A 17,387-nucleotide genomic window follows, 5' to 3' on the forward strand; every position below is an offset into this window, starting at 1 on the left:
CAGTTTCTTGTGTGTTACTCCCCTGCTGATATTTCCATTGAATACATTTGCATTTCTATGATGTAAGTGTTGGGATCCGTGTATTATCAGATCTGCAGCACCTCCATATTTGCAACTGACTCTTTCATTCCAGTACAGAGAGAAATACTTGAATGTTGGATCTATATATCTATTTCTTCCATGATAAACTCTCCCCTAATTCTTCAATAGAACTATGAGAAGAAGGATGTCTAGTCCTGGGATACAAGTTTTGTTCAAAACTTTAAAAACTTCAAAAACCATGGTTACATCCTTTTTTATATATAGCTAAAAGTAAATTAGGTTGTTCTTCTTTTTTTTTTTTTTTCATAATGATCATTTAAAAACAATTGAAATTCTGCAGCCTTACAGTGTAACTGTAGTGTTGCTTGTGTACAGTCTTACATTTCACATCTGACTCAGATTTCACAATTTTTCCCCGTGATAGATAGAGAGTGGGTTACAGGAATTAAAACTACCATCTTTGTCTTACACTTTTGCTGTACAATTTTATTTTTGATACATTGATTACATTCTGATTATTTATTACTTTAAATATCTCTTTTATTTAAGTGTGTATGTCTTAGCAACTACTTGCAGTAAATATAGGCTATTTAAAACAATAATTACATAGTACTGATACCATTTACTTGACTGTGTGTGTGAATATGATGTAAAGGTAACAGCTGAAATGAAGTCAAAGGAAATGGAGGAAGAAGAAGAACAGCAGCTAGATTTGAAAGAAGATCTGAAGTCTTTTCAGACAATGTCAGGCAAAGCTACTGGAAAGGATGCCAAAGATACCAAAAAGCTTTCTCCCAAATCACCTACTAAAAAGACAGGTATTTGAAATGCAGACTTTGTTTTAGAAGTGCTTGAAATTACTGAAATGTAAATGTGACAGTAATATGGAAAGGGATAAACCAAGGTATTTAGTTAATATTTAATTTCTCTTTTTAAATGTCAAATATGTGAAAAGCTGATGATGATAAAGGAATGCAGAGGGTGTTGAATGACAGTTGGGTATATTTAATCTTATGTGTTATTGTTATTATTATATATGGATCGATATTCAAAATAAAAAGTAAATATTAATTTTTATCCATGTGCTGTTGTGGAATTAGGGAGTTAGAACTATCAACTTAAATAAACTCCCATTGAATTCTTCATACTTTCCAGTCAAGCTAAAATGTTTCAAACATTAAAAAAAAAAAGAACAAAATCAATACATTAGCCAATATCTGAAGATATTTCTGAATGAATTCATTAGTAATTACAGTAATTTAGATCTCCCAAGGTCCATCATTTTAAAATATAACTTAAAGATGGTGTGAAGAAAATAAAATCTAATAGTATTTATAGTCCTAAAAAAGAGCAGACTTCTGTTGAGGTAGATCTTGCACATAGGCCTAGCAAGAGTCTGTCCTACCCTCTTATTTTTCACTGTGCACGTGAGAATACAAACTTTACTTGCACAAGACAAAAAGACCTAGAAGACTCTATGTCTTTAGCTTAGTAATTATCTAACAGTCTGCTGGGAAGACTCCTGGCATTCAGTGCTGTTTATACATTTTTTCATAAATACTTCCTTGAGCAGGTAGTGGTTTAAGTAACTGCCACAACTTTCTGCAAAAGTCATAGCTTATGCAAGAAGTCAGTTTAGTAGTATGAATCCTGTGTCTTTTGTTAAGACATTCTGCATATTAAGAGAGGGGCTTGAGCCCTCCATGTGTTGGGGTAACTTGAAATTCAGGTGTTCAATTTCCTGTGAGAAAGCTGTAACTGCAGAGTTATTTTGCATAAGGCAGGTAGCATTTTTTCTTTGACAGCCATTTTATTTGCAATGTACTCAGTCCTGCCTCTCTGGTTGAGTTGTGCTTATAGTACAGTGAACAAGTATAGCCTTGCAAATACTAAGTGAATCTGTGAGCTCCAGGGAGATTTAGCTATGTACTTAGCTCCTCAATCCAGCCAAGAATTTCGTAGATGTTTAGTTTTCTAAAAAAGCTTTGTGATAGGAAATCAGCAGCTATCAGCTATTGTATGGTAAGTGGCTATGTTAGGCTTTTGTGAATTGCTTCTTGGAAATATTTTTTTTTCAGATCTGGTACTAGATGACTTACCTGAAGTCATAAAAATAGGAAGTTATAGATGTGTGACTACAACTCAGCTGTGAACTCCTCATGATACAAAATAAAATCTCAACTGATGCTTGTTTTATTGTTTATTATGAAAACAGTTACTGTAGTGCTCCTGTAACATAAGAATTCCCGTAGTTAGAACTACAGGCTAGTAACTGAGCGTTGCAATTTATCGCATGTAATTTTATCACTTCAAGATTTGACTGTTTGCTTTATGTTTACCTTATGTATCATGCAGATGCTATTGTAATTTTCTCTAACAGCTTCATCTGCTTTTCTTCTAGGATAAAGCAGTTACAAAGATTAATATTTTTGAATAATAGTCAAGGTGTTATGTATGCAGAAATAATTTTATGCATGACAAAATACCATGTTTACAATATCTGTTCACAGCTGGGTAAGCTAAAACAAGATGCAAAGGTAGCTCACAGAATGCTAAACTTGATCTTGCTGCAGCAGGAACAGCTATCTTTTAAAAGAGGTGTATTTTTGTACAGATTGTTATAAATTGGTAGATTTTAAGGTCAAAGAGGCCATTTTGACTTTCCAGGATCACAACGGAGGCGGATCTATTTAGTCATGATTTTCCATTCACAAATACATTTTGGAATGTTATTTAACCAATTTTAATACAGATGTATATGTTGGACTATTTTTACTCAGTGTTAATCTTAGCATGTCTTGCAGATGTAAATCACATTTGAAGAAAACTAGCTGTTTTGTTGACATAAGACAACTGTGTAAACACATTTGCGTGCTCATAAATGGTCATACCAAGTGAGGTGGAAAGTGCCATTTTTCATTTCAAAAAATGCGACACACACAATTACCATCAAAGTCCAAAGACTGTGAGGGGGACTATTTTTCTGCAGGACTTCCTTCTACCGTACCTGTGGTCGAAGTCAGTCCAGTTCCTTTAACCTCTGAAGAATTAAAGAAGCAAGAACTGACACTTAAAATACAGCAAGAATATTTTGCTGCCCTGAAACATGAGGGTATGTTACTGTTTGGCTACTTACATTTGGTGGTGATCATTATTCCTAATTTAGGTAATGTAACAGTCAAAACTAACGAGAAGCTCTTTGGGGGAAGATGGATGCGTAAGTAAAGTAAAGTAGAGAAAATAGTGTCTGAAGAAATTAGGACATTTTTTAGAGTGGTAGTCATCAGGGAATTTTGTGATAGATATACCAAGATAGAAATGTTTTTCTTTAATTTAATTTAATTTAATTTAATTTAATTTAATTTCATTTCATTTCATTTCATTTCATTTCATTTCATTTCTTGTCATGTCATGTCATGTCATGTCATGTCATGTCATTTCCACAACTAAGCAAGTATTCTTCATGAAAGGATAAGTTTGGGATGGGCCACTCTTCAGTATTCAATTGAGTTCAGTATTTGAATTGTTTTGATCTGTGGAAGAATTTTTTGGTAATTACATATTTCATTGATGCTCTTCTCTCATTTCCTCTTCCTCAAGCTGTGCAGGATTTAAGCAGAGAGACACATATTTGCTTTTTCTTCCAAAGCCCCTACTAAACAGACCCTTCCAAAACCCATGTATGACTCAGTTTTCTGTCTCTTTGTTCTGCCCAATAACTTCCAAGCCAATTGGTCACTTTCAACAAAAAGTGGATGTCTGAAAAACAGAAGTTCCAAACTGAAAATGAGTTGATTTTTTTTTTCTTTGAAGATGGATTTTGAGTAGAATAAAAAGAACTCATTCTCACTAAAGAATAGGTAGAGTTTATCTGTTACACATTCTGTTCAGCAGCAGTTAGCTAACCCATCATGTATTTCCTTGGCTAGGCTAACTTTTGCGTAGTAATTATGAAAACTAGAGGGCAAACAGCAGTTAATAAAGAAAACACAGATTCACAAGGCTTCTCTAGCTCCACACCAGACCAAATGTCTGTACATCTACCACTTTCCTTTAAGATACTCTCAGTTGCTTAGAACTTCCATGTCTTTGCCCTCAAATCAAATAACCTTTCTATGAGACCCAAATCGATGCTAGGTGTAAAATTTTGATCAACTCTTTCTTGCTTAATATAGGAAGTGCTCAGTATTGCATTCTACTGTGACTGAGAAATAACATTAAAAGGACCTGTCTCATACTTTTCACAGTTCATCTTTCTACACTAGCTGCCTAAAGAAAGTTTTAGCCCCAAACCTAAGTATTTTGAAAGCTTAGTAGTACATAGAGTAAGAATTATAATATAAATAATTTTACATTCTTTAACTTTGAAGTCACTATGCCAATTACTATATAATATTACTTATTTGAAAGATTCTGTCTCAAAGAAGGTTAAATATAAAGAAAAAATCAAGCTGAACACTGAATTTGCTTATGTTCAAGATTGAGAATAATCTCTAGCTACTCTTCTCTCATTCTTCTTTTCTAAGGCTTTTAAAAACTGTCAGTGTCTGTTTCATGTCTCTGTCAACACATTACCTTACCTGTCTCTTCATCCAGTTGATATCCTTTTCACCTTGGACATTGTTCTCACATCTTGTCTTTTCAGCTCCTTTCTTCTGTATTAGTCTCTCAGTGAAAGACTCTCTCAGTTCTTTCTATTCTGAAAACTAACAAATTCTGAATTCTGAAATTCCCAGCATTTTTAAAAGTTTAATTTGGATACTCTATGCATAATTTTGGTAGAGATTAATTACTTTCCTAGTGGTCACTAACCAAATGAAAGCTGAGTTTTAGGGTATAAAATAGTCATATGTAGGAAGGTTGGAGCAAAACCAATGAAGTTAATTTTGAAGAAGTGGAAGTTAGGAAAAGAAAAGCAAACCTTTGTCATGATTAACATAGATGATGTTTTAGAAATGTTTTCTTTAATATTTATCTATAACATGTTACACTTGCATTGTTACGCTTCTAGGTCTGTTTGCTATATAGTGTTAATTTAGTTTGATGTCACTGTGTACTTAAACATCCCCTGCACCTCTGCATTAGCTTTATTAAGATATTTGTTACCCTGTGAATTCTGATGCTTATAGAATACACAGTTTTGTAAAATAAATGGTGCTATAAGGGTGATTCTGAAAAATTAATAATTTAAGAACATGAGAAATAAATATTTTGCTGCCTAAGTACAGGTTAATGTGTTAAACATCAGGAGCTTAAGGGTGAAAATTCCTGAAATTTTATAAGTATTAATTATTATTATTATTATTAAAAATATTTTAACAGAAGAAGCCACAAAATCTCGTCTAGAACTTATAAAAGAAAAAGCGTTAGCATATATTGAAGAACTAACAGTGAAAGCAGAAGAAGCTTATAAAGACATGGAAAAGTGGCTTGGAGCCAGGTTCCTAGCAGAAATGTCCAGGTAATGCATATCCAATTTTGAGCAGGATTCATTTATTTTTTTTAATGGACTAAGCTGGTAAAGGTGGTTGTTTATATAGAGCAAATAATTTGCAAAATGTATTAGAAAATAATCATTTCATTTCATGAGCTAAAATTTAATTTTATCTTAAATAACTGAATGGTAATAACACGGTTCTTCAATAATTAGAAGGTTCTGCTGGCAATGGTAGAGGTAATTAATTATCAGTTTTACTGTTTTGCTAGACTACAGATTTAGCAATTTATAAGCATCATCAGACAATCAGATATTCAATTTCCTAGATGTCTGTATATCATTTCAGTGGTTTTTGTCACTTTGGATTGTAGGTTTGTTTTGTTTTGTTTTGTTTTGTTTCTGTACTATACAAATACTGGAAAGCTCCACCTACTGTCATAAACACTATGTATAGCATTTATCAAAAAAATAATTCAATGTCTTTTTTTTTTCTTGGCCATTTTTCTCTTCTAGCAAAATGTGCTTGGAACCACTATGTGACACTTAGGCCACCTGACATAGAGTGGCCTATGTCCATATCATTAAAGTGTTTTACTTTCCAGAAGAAAGATGTCACATTGCCTTATGGAAAATATTTCTGGCCTGTGCTAAATTTCAAAGCATACTTGGGGCAGTCCTGGTTGGTTCATGTCAGTGCACACCCAAGAATGTAATATGTGAAGGCTCTAACAGGCAATAGCTCAAAGAGGCTGAGCTCTACCTGCTAGTTTTATTGGCCCTCCTGACAACAATGTCTTCCAAAACACGTTATTTACAGAATATCATGTCCTTTGAATGGATGCAAGCATAATCCTGAGACCCCAGGCCAATCCAGTGCCTATACCTGTTAAAAAGTATAAGTCATGCTCATCAGACTTGGAACAGCAGTTCATGTATCTCTGCAGAATGCTACTCTAGAAAGTGTTTTTTGATCTACAATCTAGGGGCAGAGTAGGGGATGAGGCATTGAGAATAACCAAAAGGATGATTACAAATGGAATGTGTATCTCTCCTATAAAATTTATGGAATAAATAAAGTTTCATCCTTTCATATTTTTCCATCAGGTCTCTTATGTGGCTTAGATCTGCCTAAATTTCTTACCACAGTAATAAAATGTCTTGCTGCCAGAGTAGGAGTACACTTCATAATGATTTTGCTGAGTACAGAATTTATAAAGAGGATTTGTAATTCTTTCTTCAGGAAAGCTCCCAGAGTGTAAACACATTAAAATTTGAACTTGATATTAACATTCTCTATTAAAAAGTACTTACTGTTTCCTGCATTTACATTTTCACAGTGTTGAAAAGCTCATTGAGATAGGACGACACCACATTGAGTGTTCTAGCAAAATCCAGTATGAAATGACTTTAGAAGAAACAGATTTCTTCCTCAGCAGTGATGTAAAAGTGATTCCTGATCCTGTTCCTTCACCACATGTTCCACAAGTAGAGACCTCTGAAAGTGGTACTCTAACTATTTCACAACTTAATACATTTCATAAGCAGTTTCTACAAGTGGCACCTAAAGGTAAGAAAAAAAAATCAGCTTCATTCCAGAAAGGCAGTTAGATAGCTAATTAAAAAAGAGTAACTGCAAGGAGGTACTAAATATTAGTCACCTATATTGTTAAAGATCATACTACAGTTAAAGATGGCACTAAGTGTAGAAGCGAAGTTATAGTGTAAAATATTAGAAATGTGAAATACCAGACCACTTGAAAGCTTTTAGTGTCTCTTTCATGGGCTTTGTATCTTCAAGACCATGTGCTTAATATTCTTCTAACTCTGACTGTAGTATGTTTTTTAAAGTGCTACGTATCATATTTTGCTTAGAGATCATTTCAAATGCAAGTCTTTAACTCATTTACTAATTCAGAACTCAGTAAACACTGAAGCTGTATTATTTTAAAACATTGTTGAAGAAAACACTGTTTTTATGAAACTATTAGATAGGGTCTATTAAACTGTTAATGATTATATTCTTCAAGTAAATGTATGCCAGTTGTTTTGGGTGATTTGCAAGTATTAACTCATTTTTTTTTTTACTTTGTAAGTATATTTACTGTGTACCTACCCTCTAGTTATGGGAACTTTAAGTTTAGGACATTTAAAAATACTTTCTGTCAAAACATTATTTTTAAACTGAGATGCCAAATAGTTAAACGCATTTGCAGAGGTTTGCCCTACTATCAGTGTTCCAGATTACAATTGTGACTTTAGTACAAGTGCCACTAAGACTGTGAACCAGAATCCATAAACCTGTACTTACAATTTTGGATCCAACTCTTCCAATATAATAAGGCCACAAAGGCACAATGACGTTGAATGTAATCCTGTATTCAGAAATTATTTTCATGCATAGTTATGGAGAAATTCCATTTAGCTTTTGAACATGAACGCATTTTAAGAAGAATGATGTTAAGAATTTTCCTTTAGAAAGATGTTTATCATTCTATCTATAATGCAGAGATTATTTGTGTGTGTGTAAGCATTCCAAATGCCTCTACAGAGACTAAGGAAGCAGATATTATTGCATATATAATGCCATGTGAAACTAAAAATCTGTACACTTGTAATCATTAGTGCCATAGAGGTAAACATACTACGCAAATACCAGTTTTGACTGGTCATTCCCATTAATTTTTTTTTTTTTTGAATTATTCCTTAATTAAAATATTTAAAACTAAAAACATTGTCTAATATGAACTCGAATATTCTTGAAATTTTCAAGATAGAGAAAAAGTGTTTTCATTGTGCCTTTGTAATAGATAGTAAAAATACAAATGAAATCTTTAACTTTCCACAATATTGTCTTTTTGATATTATGTTCACTAAAATGACCCAACAAAGCAAACTTTTTCTTTGTGAATTAGCTTGGAAGGTAAGACTCAGTCTTTTTAAGACTAAGTACATAATAGGTTCCAAACTCTGGAAGCTTACATCATGATTTTAGTGTTGGTAGACCATATAATTCATACCAGGAAGGCTCCTATCCAACATTCTTCATTCACTTAATGACAGAATGATCTAGGACTGATCTCACAATTAGGCAGGACCCAAGTTATATACAATCATTTTTATTTGTATTGGAGTGATGGTGCCTGCTAGGATCCCATAGGATTGAAACAATTCTTTAGACTCCTTCCAGCAAACCACAGGGCAGTCAGCAGAGGTAACACTGCAAATGACAGAACAATTGCTACAGTAAGTATCTTGTATAGCAGGACATCTACTTTATCCTGAACCTTCATTGTTTCATTATTTCAAATTCTTTATCAGGTGCAAATAGAAGAAACTCATTCCGATTCATGCTGAAATATTATTTTCTCCAAGTATACAGGAATCCATCTAAACTTTCAGATTGGAAGCGTATAGGTAATGTAGGAGATAAATATCCTCTAGCATAAGGTCTTCATTGTTTCTTCCATTGGGATGCCCTAGCTCCAACAGAGATATCCAGCTGTCACAGCATGACAGTATTTCTTTGTAATTTCTTCCTCTCTTGCCCCTTCCTGCACTCTGGAACAATGAAAATAAATTATTTAAAGTGAGGTTCTCAAGAACATGCAACAGCATTCTTCTACTGCCTGGTGACTATTAAGTCAAAATATTTACCTTTTTGGACAGCTGATTTAGGATGTGAATTGTGCAAGTCATCTTTAAAATATTTTTTTCCATTCTCTTACGCACTGTAAAAGTATCCCAGATTTCCTAAGACAACCACTACCCATCACCACAAGCACTAGACTCTACAGGGAGAGTTAAATCCTTCCTCTCAGAAAATCAGGAAAAATTCTTTACATCCTTCTGTCTCCCCTTGTTTAATAGAATGCCCAACAGAAAATATATGCCTCCTTCATGATTACTCTTGTATCGAACAAAACAAGGAAATACACTAAAGCACCCAGCACGTTGGCGGTGAAGTTGTTGGATAGCAGCTAGCTCTAAAGGAGATACAAAAAAGTAGCCAGCTAGTAATCTTTCTACTGCAGAATCTCCAAACATCTAGATTATTTTTGGCCAAACATCTTAATCTTTTAATTCCTACTTGCCTGGGCAGTCCACTGAGCATTTGTAATAGAAATAAATCAGAGAACATGAGGCATAGACTGTAGGGCAAGTCTACATATTTTAATAAAATAAATCCACCAATCCTCTATACTATGTAAATAGCAAAATTCCTAAAGTTGTTCTGAAAATGGAATATTAGGCTGATTTTGAATAGCATTGTGAAGATTTCATAAAGAAGAATTTTGAATTAATTGAAATCATAGAATCATAGAATCATTAAGGTTGGAAAAGACCTTCAAGATCATCAGGTCAAGATCATCTTTCAATTTACCTGGAAAACCAAGCAAAGCAAAGAGTAAAAAGGAGAAACTATGAGTTTGGAAGTAAACAGTTTTCTCACAGGATATTTGGCAGACGTCAAAAGGATGTGTTTTCAAATATGTCTAACAAATTGACAAAAAAAAAGCAAAAAATGGGACTACCAATATACTTTAAAATTATTAGGTATTTACAAAAGAAATCTTATAAAATTATAAACAGTTTTGTGTTCCCTAGGAATTTAAAGTATTAAAGAACTGCGGATTCATCACAGACAACTTGTTCTATCCTGCACGCTTGGTTCTCCGTGGAGGCACATTACTGGCCATTCTAAGCACCGATGGACAAAAACTGTGACCTCTGCTGGACCTTCCTACATACTGACCCAGTCTTTCATTTGATAAAGAAATATTTAAATGTTTTCATTTATTAATTCAAGTGCCATTGCCCCAACTCAGGGTGGCTCTGCAGTATTTGTTAATTTCACTAACTCCTTTGATCCTTTTGTTAACAGTGGTTTAATATATTGCCTCAGGATTGTGCTTCTTTTTTATAGAAAGAACTGTGCCAGGTCTGAAATGGAGCTGATAACACTCTTTTTTCTTTTTTTTTTCCTCTCCTCTTCTACAGTCTCTTTCGACATGTTCTGTTCCTATGAACAAAATTAAACTAACCATGGATCTCATCTCCTCTGATTCTCTTTAGCACCATTTTCAGCCTATGACCGCATTTACTGTCAATTCAAATAGCATGCGTCTGAAATTTCTCAAGTTTAAAGGTGCTTCAGAGAATGCAATTTTGGTAATGCTTTGCATTACCAAACTGGTCAAAATATATTCTATCCTAGATTTTTATTCTTCAGTTTATGACTGGAGTGAATTTTAAATTGTATTTTTTTTTCTTTTTCTTTTCCACAGCAATGATCTTCATGAGCAATCTCAATTTGAATTATAGAACTGATTATTTATCTGAAATAATTTTCAGTCAGGCTTTAAGAACTTCTATATCCAATATCCAAAATTTAAAATGACTGTTTTAAAAAACTTTGAAGTAGTCTGCTAAGATGTGAACAGTCTCAGTAATTTTGCCAAATGTGATTCCAGATTTGTCAACCGTAGAAGACAATCAATGACCAAATTGTATTGCTATTTCTTTTCTAATTATAGACTTCTCAGTTGAGTTTTGCTGCGCTGTCAGATTCGGAACAGATAAGCATATCAGTGTACATGTAGTTCTGTTTATTTTTTTTGTCTTTTTCATAAAAGGTTTTGCTTAGTGTCACAGTCCAAATTGCACCCAGACCATGAATAATGTGTACAGGTTATGCTACCTCTTCTGAAGTACTTCTGTAGAAAAAGCTCATGAACTTATGATAGTAGCCCTCATGATCTGACTTTGGTGTGAATAGGGGCTGAAACTTATATGCAAATATGGAAATAAGTTCTTCATCTGTAACTTTTATCTTTTCTAAGACTAGATTTCAATGTGTTTTTTTTCAAAACTTGAAAATAAGAAAGTCTAAGTTTGTAGGCAGAGGAACTATTTTTACTCGACCAGTAATATAGATAATAATATATTACTCGACCAGTAATATAGATAGAAAATGCCTAAACTTTTGAAATATAAAGCCCTTCATCAGATATCCAGGATAGGTACAATACCTCTCCTTACAGATACTGGAAAATTTGTTAATTCTAATTACGTTTACTTTCACTTCCCCACACACACCCCCCATTAGTCTTTTACTGAATAAATATCATGTATATTATTTAATTTCAGTAGCTGTTACTGTCTGCCTATGTCGTTTAAAAATCTGTGTATCCAATTACTTTTATGAAACATTTAACATCTTTGTATGTGTCTGTGCACTTGAATATATATATCCCAGTATCAAGATCCCTATGAATATAACAGAGGAAGTTTCCTTTCCCCTCATTTCACCTGTGCAGCAACTAGCATAACTTACTCTGAGATTCTAAATTTAAAATCCTAATTCTTGATAATTAGTAAAGATTAGGCATGTAACACATCAGAATCAATAATAATTAGTGAATAAAGCGAGAATTTCAGTGAGAAGCACTTGCAGGGGGTGATGAGTATCTGATGAGTATCTCAATTTCTTTGTTGGGAATGAATCATATTCTTGAGATTCCTGTCTTTTTCACTGAATGACAGTATCCCCTATTACTACCTTTTAGTGGTGTAAATGCTAAATTTGGATGAATATAATTCAGCCTAAGGCTTTAGTTCATTCATTTATCCATTGCAGTATTGCTACAGAGTCTGGTGTGTAACTTGCATAGATCTCTGTCATCCAAACATCTAGCCAAAAAATAGAATATAATAGGATAGAGTAGAGTAAACTTGAAAAAGAGAATGAAGTGTTAAAATAATTCTTGTCTCTAGTGTAGGTTTACAATTTCTTCATGTTTTGTTGCTTGTATAAATTTCTAATCTCTATATTTCCTACAGTGTTCCTCAGTTTAGAGAGAGGAACCCTATTTTCATACAGTGCCGAACTGGAATTTAAAATCAAAATATTATACTGCTGTCTTGTGTGTCATTAGAAAACAGTCTCTTTGTATGTACCTGTGTCTTATAACTGAGGCATGGTGACTGCTCTTTATGCTTTTTATGACACTTCAAAATGCCTCAGATGTGGTCATAATCTTAACTTTTTTTTTTATTTGTTTATTATATTTCTGCACTGTTTATTAAAGTAGATGTAAATGCATGTCAATGTCAGCTGGTATATCACTGAATGATACGAACTTTAAAACCGATTTAACAGATTTTAATGAAGAGCTAACTTATGTAGATTTTTCTGCGTATGCTTTCCCTTTCATTTCATTGATGACAAAGTTTTTTTTGTCAAAAAGAAGTAGCTCCATAAATAGAGAAGACGAAGTTTTGTTTTTGAACTTTTTTCAGTACTGAAGATTTCGTTTTGTATCCTGTGTTCTTTCCACAGTACCACTGCAATAAATCCAGCCCTTTTCCCATGTTCCCAGTTTCTTCCCAGTAACCTACCTCCTGCTCCATTCCATGTCTTTTAGCCTTATTTGAAAAAAATATTGTCTTCTTTCCATGTCCTCTTATCTATGTTTTTTGCTTGCACAGCGATGCCCAAATACACTGGATGTTGTGTGTGGTCTGGAATTGAGTGTAGGCTGACATACAAGTCTTGGCCACAGAGCAGCTAAAAGCTTGGCATCTCCCTGCTTTTTCCTCAGTAGGGATGATATGAGTATCATTGTCCTGTTCCTCAGAACAGATCTGGAAGAAAATTTTGGAAACTTCATATCTCTACCCTACTGACAAACTTGGTTCAAACTGGCCATTTAGAAATTATCAGTGAGGAAGAATTGGCAGGCAGATAAATTTATGTAGAGCTGCAGAGACAGCACAGCTGCATAACCTTCATTTCCTTAGGTAAGTGTGGTAAGAATATACTCGAGAGAAGACCTGTAATGAATATAGTCTGGTTTATAGGGATCATCATAATTTAGATGGGTTAGGGATCTGATCTGATGATTCGTTCCTCTTAGCATTTACTGTTCTCACATACTGTAGAATATACTGTCTTTCTAAAAACACATACAGCTGATCACTTGTAAATACAAGATGTACAAAATAGAATTTTCCAAGAGATTAAAACCATTGTGTTTTGAAATAAAAAAATAAATAAATCAAAACTTGAAAAATGTTAGTGACATTGAAACTCCACCTTATAGGGAATCCTGTCTCAGACAGTGGCTCACAGAACCTATTCTGATCCTTATTTTTTTCTAATCAGCACCAAAAACAAAAACCAAAAAACACCAACACAAAAAAAAAAAAAAACAAGGTTCCCATACACCTCAAGAAGCAGTAGGCACTGCAGAGGTGTTATCATAACACATTATCATATTAGAACCATTTTTCCCCTTCCACCCTCTGACCTCTGCAGTTGCAGACCCTTTAATCCTGCCTCCTATCTCCTTTTTAACCTATTATTGTGTTTTTGTGGCTGCCTACTGCTAGGGAAGGTTTTCAATCTTTACTGTTTATTAAGAATTGTTCTCCTCCTCTCTTTTTGGTCCTGGGTGTCCTTGGGCACACTTCAGAAAAAGAAAACTTCTGCAGAAGTCCATTTGTTTTTGCTGTTCACATGGACTACAGCTGCTAGCATGGATTTAAAGTTTTCTGTTAGATATAAACAGCTCTTTCAAAGAATTACTCATACTAGAAATATATTTAAACTGCATGTTCCTAACATTTTTTTCACTGTTATAGCCTTTCAGGATGCTTATAATAAAATGGGAACAAACTGTTCTCAGAAATTCTATAATGCATATATAAAAGTTTGCCCCTTCTTGTACAATAGACAAGAATGGAGTACAAGGAGTCTTTCTCATAAGATTTTTGAAAACACCCAAAATACCAGTTCTTTCTATGATTGTCTTAATATAATTGTTAATTTTGCTTCTTGAGGTACAAATTACAGCAAGGATGGTGGGAGTCAAATTGTTCATCAGTGCTTTACTTCTCCTATTTTCCAATGAATAGATTTCAAATTTTATTGCCTAAGTTCTCCTTGGAATTTGTTGTAGTTATTTGGCTGCTTTCTTTTCCAAGCCGTGACCTTATGGCAACTGTATACTAAAAGAATCATTAAATCACCTGCCAAAGGTAGGAGATTCATGAGCTCTAGAGAAAAAAATTTCAAAAATGTCAGCTTATTGCACTTCTTAGTACAAAATATAAGAATGACCACCTTGAAAACAATTTGGAAGAACAATGTTGAGAACAATCTCGATGCTTTGAGAATGTCTCAATTTCGAAAACAAAATGTGAAGCTTATGCAGTTCCTCTCTCTCAAAACAGTAATAATTTTTTTCTGCAGATAAACATACTTAAAGATGATCAGGTCAGTTAAATGTGCTTTAGAACATCTTATTCATTCTGGGACAGATATTTGGTTATGTATTTATGAACTTGTTCCAAGTAAAATTTTCTGTTAATATCAGGTGGAATTGTCATCATAATAGGCTTGTGACGTCAGCAGTATCTTCTGGAGACATTTTTCCTCAAAGACAATACTGAATTCCATTCCCTGACTCTGTTTTTTTCTGTTTCAAAAATGGTATCTATGTTGCTGCATTTTACTGGTTGCAGATTCTGACAAACCTCTGGTAGTCAAAAGGAAACTATAGCCAAAACTGACCATTTTTTACAAGGGTCCTGAGTAATATCAAAGTGGTGTAAGAGGAGATCTCAGTTTTATTTACTCCCTTTTATGGCTGTTTATTTTAAATCACAGTCCAGTCCCAATTTAACAAACTAAATGTGGAAGAAAAAAAAAAAAAAGCAATTGATAAATTATTAAATAAAAACTAGTTTATATTTAGTTGTTTCTTTCTAAATTATAGCCATAAGAGCACTGAAGCAATTTAAAGGCAAGAGTAATTCTTCTAGCAAGAGAGAAGTTGGTGACAAAGGGAAGGAGAAGAAAGATTTGGAATATCAAAGAACAAAGAGGAATCGCCAGTTTCCAAAAATATGGCTAACAAAGTACTCCTGGTTAAAATATGATGATGAAAGGGGAATAATGTTCTGTGCATTGTGTCGCAAGCATAATGTGGATTTGGGGGAAAACGTTCATAATTTTTGTTCTGGCACTGATGACTTCAAACTTGAATTTATAAATACACACCAGAATAGTGAAGCTCATGCCTGGGCTACCTGCATGGAAGCTGCCAGTACTGCCTCACCAAATAGAGCTTCTGCTGAGCAGATGTTGAAGAGTATGAACTCCATAACATTAGGAAGAGTAGAAAATATTTTTAGAACATGCCATGCTATTGCTAAGTCTGGTCGTCCCTTTACAGACCTTGACTGGATGTGTAAACTAGATGATATGAAAGGAGTGGATATTGGTTCTGTATTTAGAAATGACAAGTCAGCAAGAATATTTATACATTTTATCGCTGAAGTAGAAAGAAGGGCTCTAAAAGAGAAACTGGAGAAATGTAAATTCTTTTCTCTCATTAGTGATGAAGTCACAGATAGCATATTCAAAGCAGCTGCAGTTGTCTACGTGCGCTTTGCAAATGAAGGAAAAGTCCATTGCCAGATTGTTGGAGTTCAACCTGTTCAAAAAAATGATGCTTCAAGTATAAAAAATGCAATTGAGGAAATTTTAGAAATAAATCTTCAGCTCAATTTGGGAAGCCGAGACTGGTCAAGAAAATTAGTTGGGTTTGGAAGTGACGGGACAGATGTCATGATAGGAGAAAACAATGGGGTAGCTGAGCTTCTGAGGGAAATTCAGCCTTGTGTACAGTCTGTGCATTGTTTTGCTCACCGCCTAAAGCTGGCTTACAAAGGAGCACTGAAAAATATTCAGCTATACAATATCTTAACCAATGGCTTGAGAAATATGTATTATTTTTATCATAACTCACCTCTAAATAAGAATAATCTCAAAGCCACGTATGAAGCCATCAGGATACGCCCAGCAATTCCTTCTCGCATTGGAGGCTCGCAGTGGCTTCCTCGTCTACAAACAGCTCTACAAATTCTCCTTAAAGGTTATCCTGCGATTGTTCTACATCTGAGTAAGGTAACTGATTTAAAAATTGGATGTAAATTTTGGAAAAATTAATTGCTATGGTTAATTTTGGTCCACTTACCTGATACGTCTTGTTTCCATATTGATTTCCAGATTGAAAAAGATTCAAGAGCCTCAAATAGGCAGAAAGTCAAAGGACTTTTACACCTCCTTCTGCAAATGGAGATAGTCAAGTTTTCCCATTTCTTGTTGGATGTCATCAATGCCCTCAACATTCTGTCACGTGTTACTTTGGATCACAACTCCTCCATTGCAGATATATTTGCAACCATGCAGTCAACAGTGGAAACACTCCACATGTATCAAACAAGGTCTGACATTTGTAACGACTGAGTCCTGATCTCTTACAGTCTAGCAAAAGAGTATTATATACCTTTTTGTACTTTGAATCTTTTAGAGCTGGTCCAAAGGAACGCCTAATGGAGACCATTCAGCACTTTCATGGTCACCAGCTTGTTGGAAATGGAAATATTTCAGAAGTACGAACCAAAGTACTAAGTAATTTGGTGAAGAGACTACGTAATTGTTTCTGTGATGCAAGTAAAGATGTCTTAAGAGCAACTACTATTGGAAGTTTTAAACTATGGCCTGACAAAATGAGAGAAGGTATAGAACTATGATAGCAGCTAGTTGAAGAAATGCACATTCTAAGTTTTTTTTTTTTAAGTACAAAAATATTTTTCTGTTGCATCTGTTATAGAATTTGGTGAAAAGGAAGTGTCTGTCTTGACTAAACATTATGAAGTCGTACTAGAAGCTGCTAGTGTGAAAATCAATGAAGTTGAAACTGAATGGAGCATGTTGAAATTAGAGCTATATAACAGGTAACAAGAATACTGCATTTGCTTGTGTTTATTGATTTATTTTAAAAAATTATGGAAATATATTTAGGAATAGGTATAATTATACTTTTTACTATGTTTTTTA

General features: G+C 34.0%; 1 protein-coding gene across 5 annotated transcripts in view; it reads left to right on the plus strand.

The window, feature by feature from the left end:
- The window catches only part of SPEF2 (sperm flagellar 2), a 68,495-nt gene that overhangs the window by 49,197 nt on the left and 1,911 nt on the right, over positions 1-17,387 (plus strand). For 2 of the 5 annotated variants that reach the window (XM_080572552.1, XM_080572553.1), the window contains exons 25-32: positions 698-860; positions 3,032-3,154; positions 5,365-5,503; positions 6,817-7,046; positions 15,259-16,451; positions 16,554-16,771; positions 16,858-17,066; positions 17,161-17,284. In XM_080572552.1, coding sequence (XP_080428678.1) covers positions 698-860; positions 3,032-3,154; positions 5,365-5,503; positions 6,817-7,046; positions 15,259-16,451; positions 16,554-16,771; positions 16,858-17,066; positions 17,161-17,284 — 2,399 coding nt within the window. Of the gene's footprint in view, positions 1-697; positions 861-3,031; positions 3,155-5,364; positions 5,504-6,816; positions 7,047-8,797; positions 13,749-15,258; positions 16,452-16,553; positions 16,772-16,857; positions 17,067-17,160; positions 17,285-17,387 lie in introns of those variants that run through there. The other 3 variants (XM_080572554.1, XM_080572555.1, XM_080572556.1) reach the window with 3 other exon arrangements.

This window comes from Anser brachyrhynchus (assembly GCF_964034855.1).
Source record: "Anser brachyrhynchus genome assembly, chromosome: Z".
In the NCBI taxonomy this organism is placed as follows: Eukaryota; Metazoa; Chordata; class Aves; order Anseriformes; family Anatidae; genus Anser; species Anser brachyrhynchus.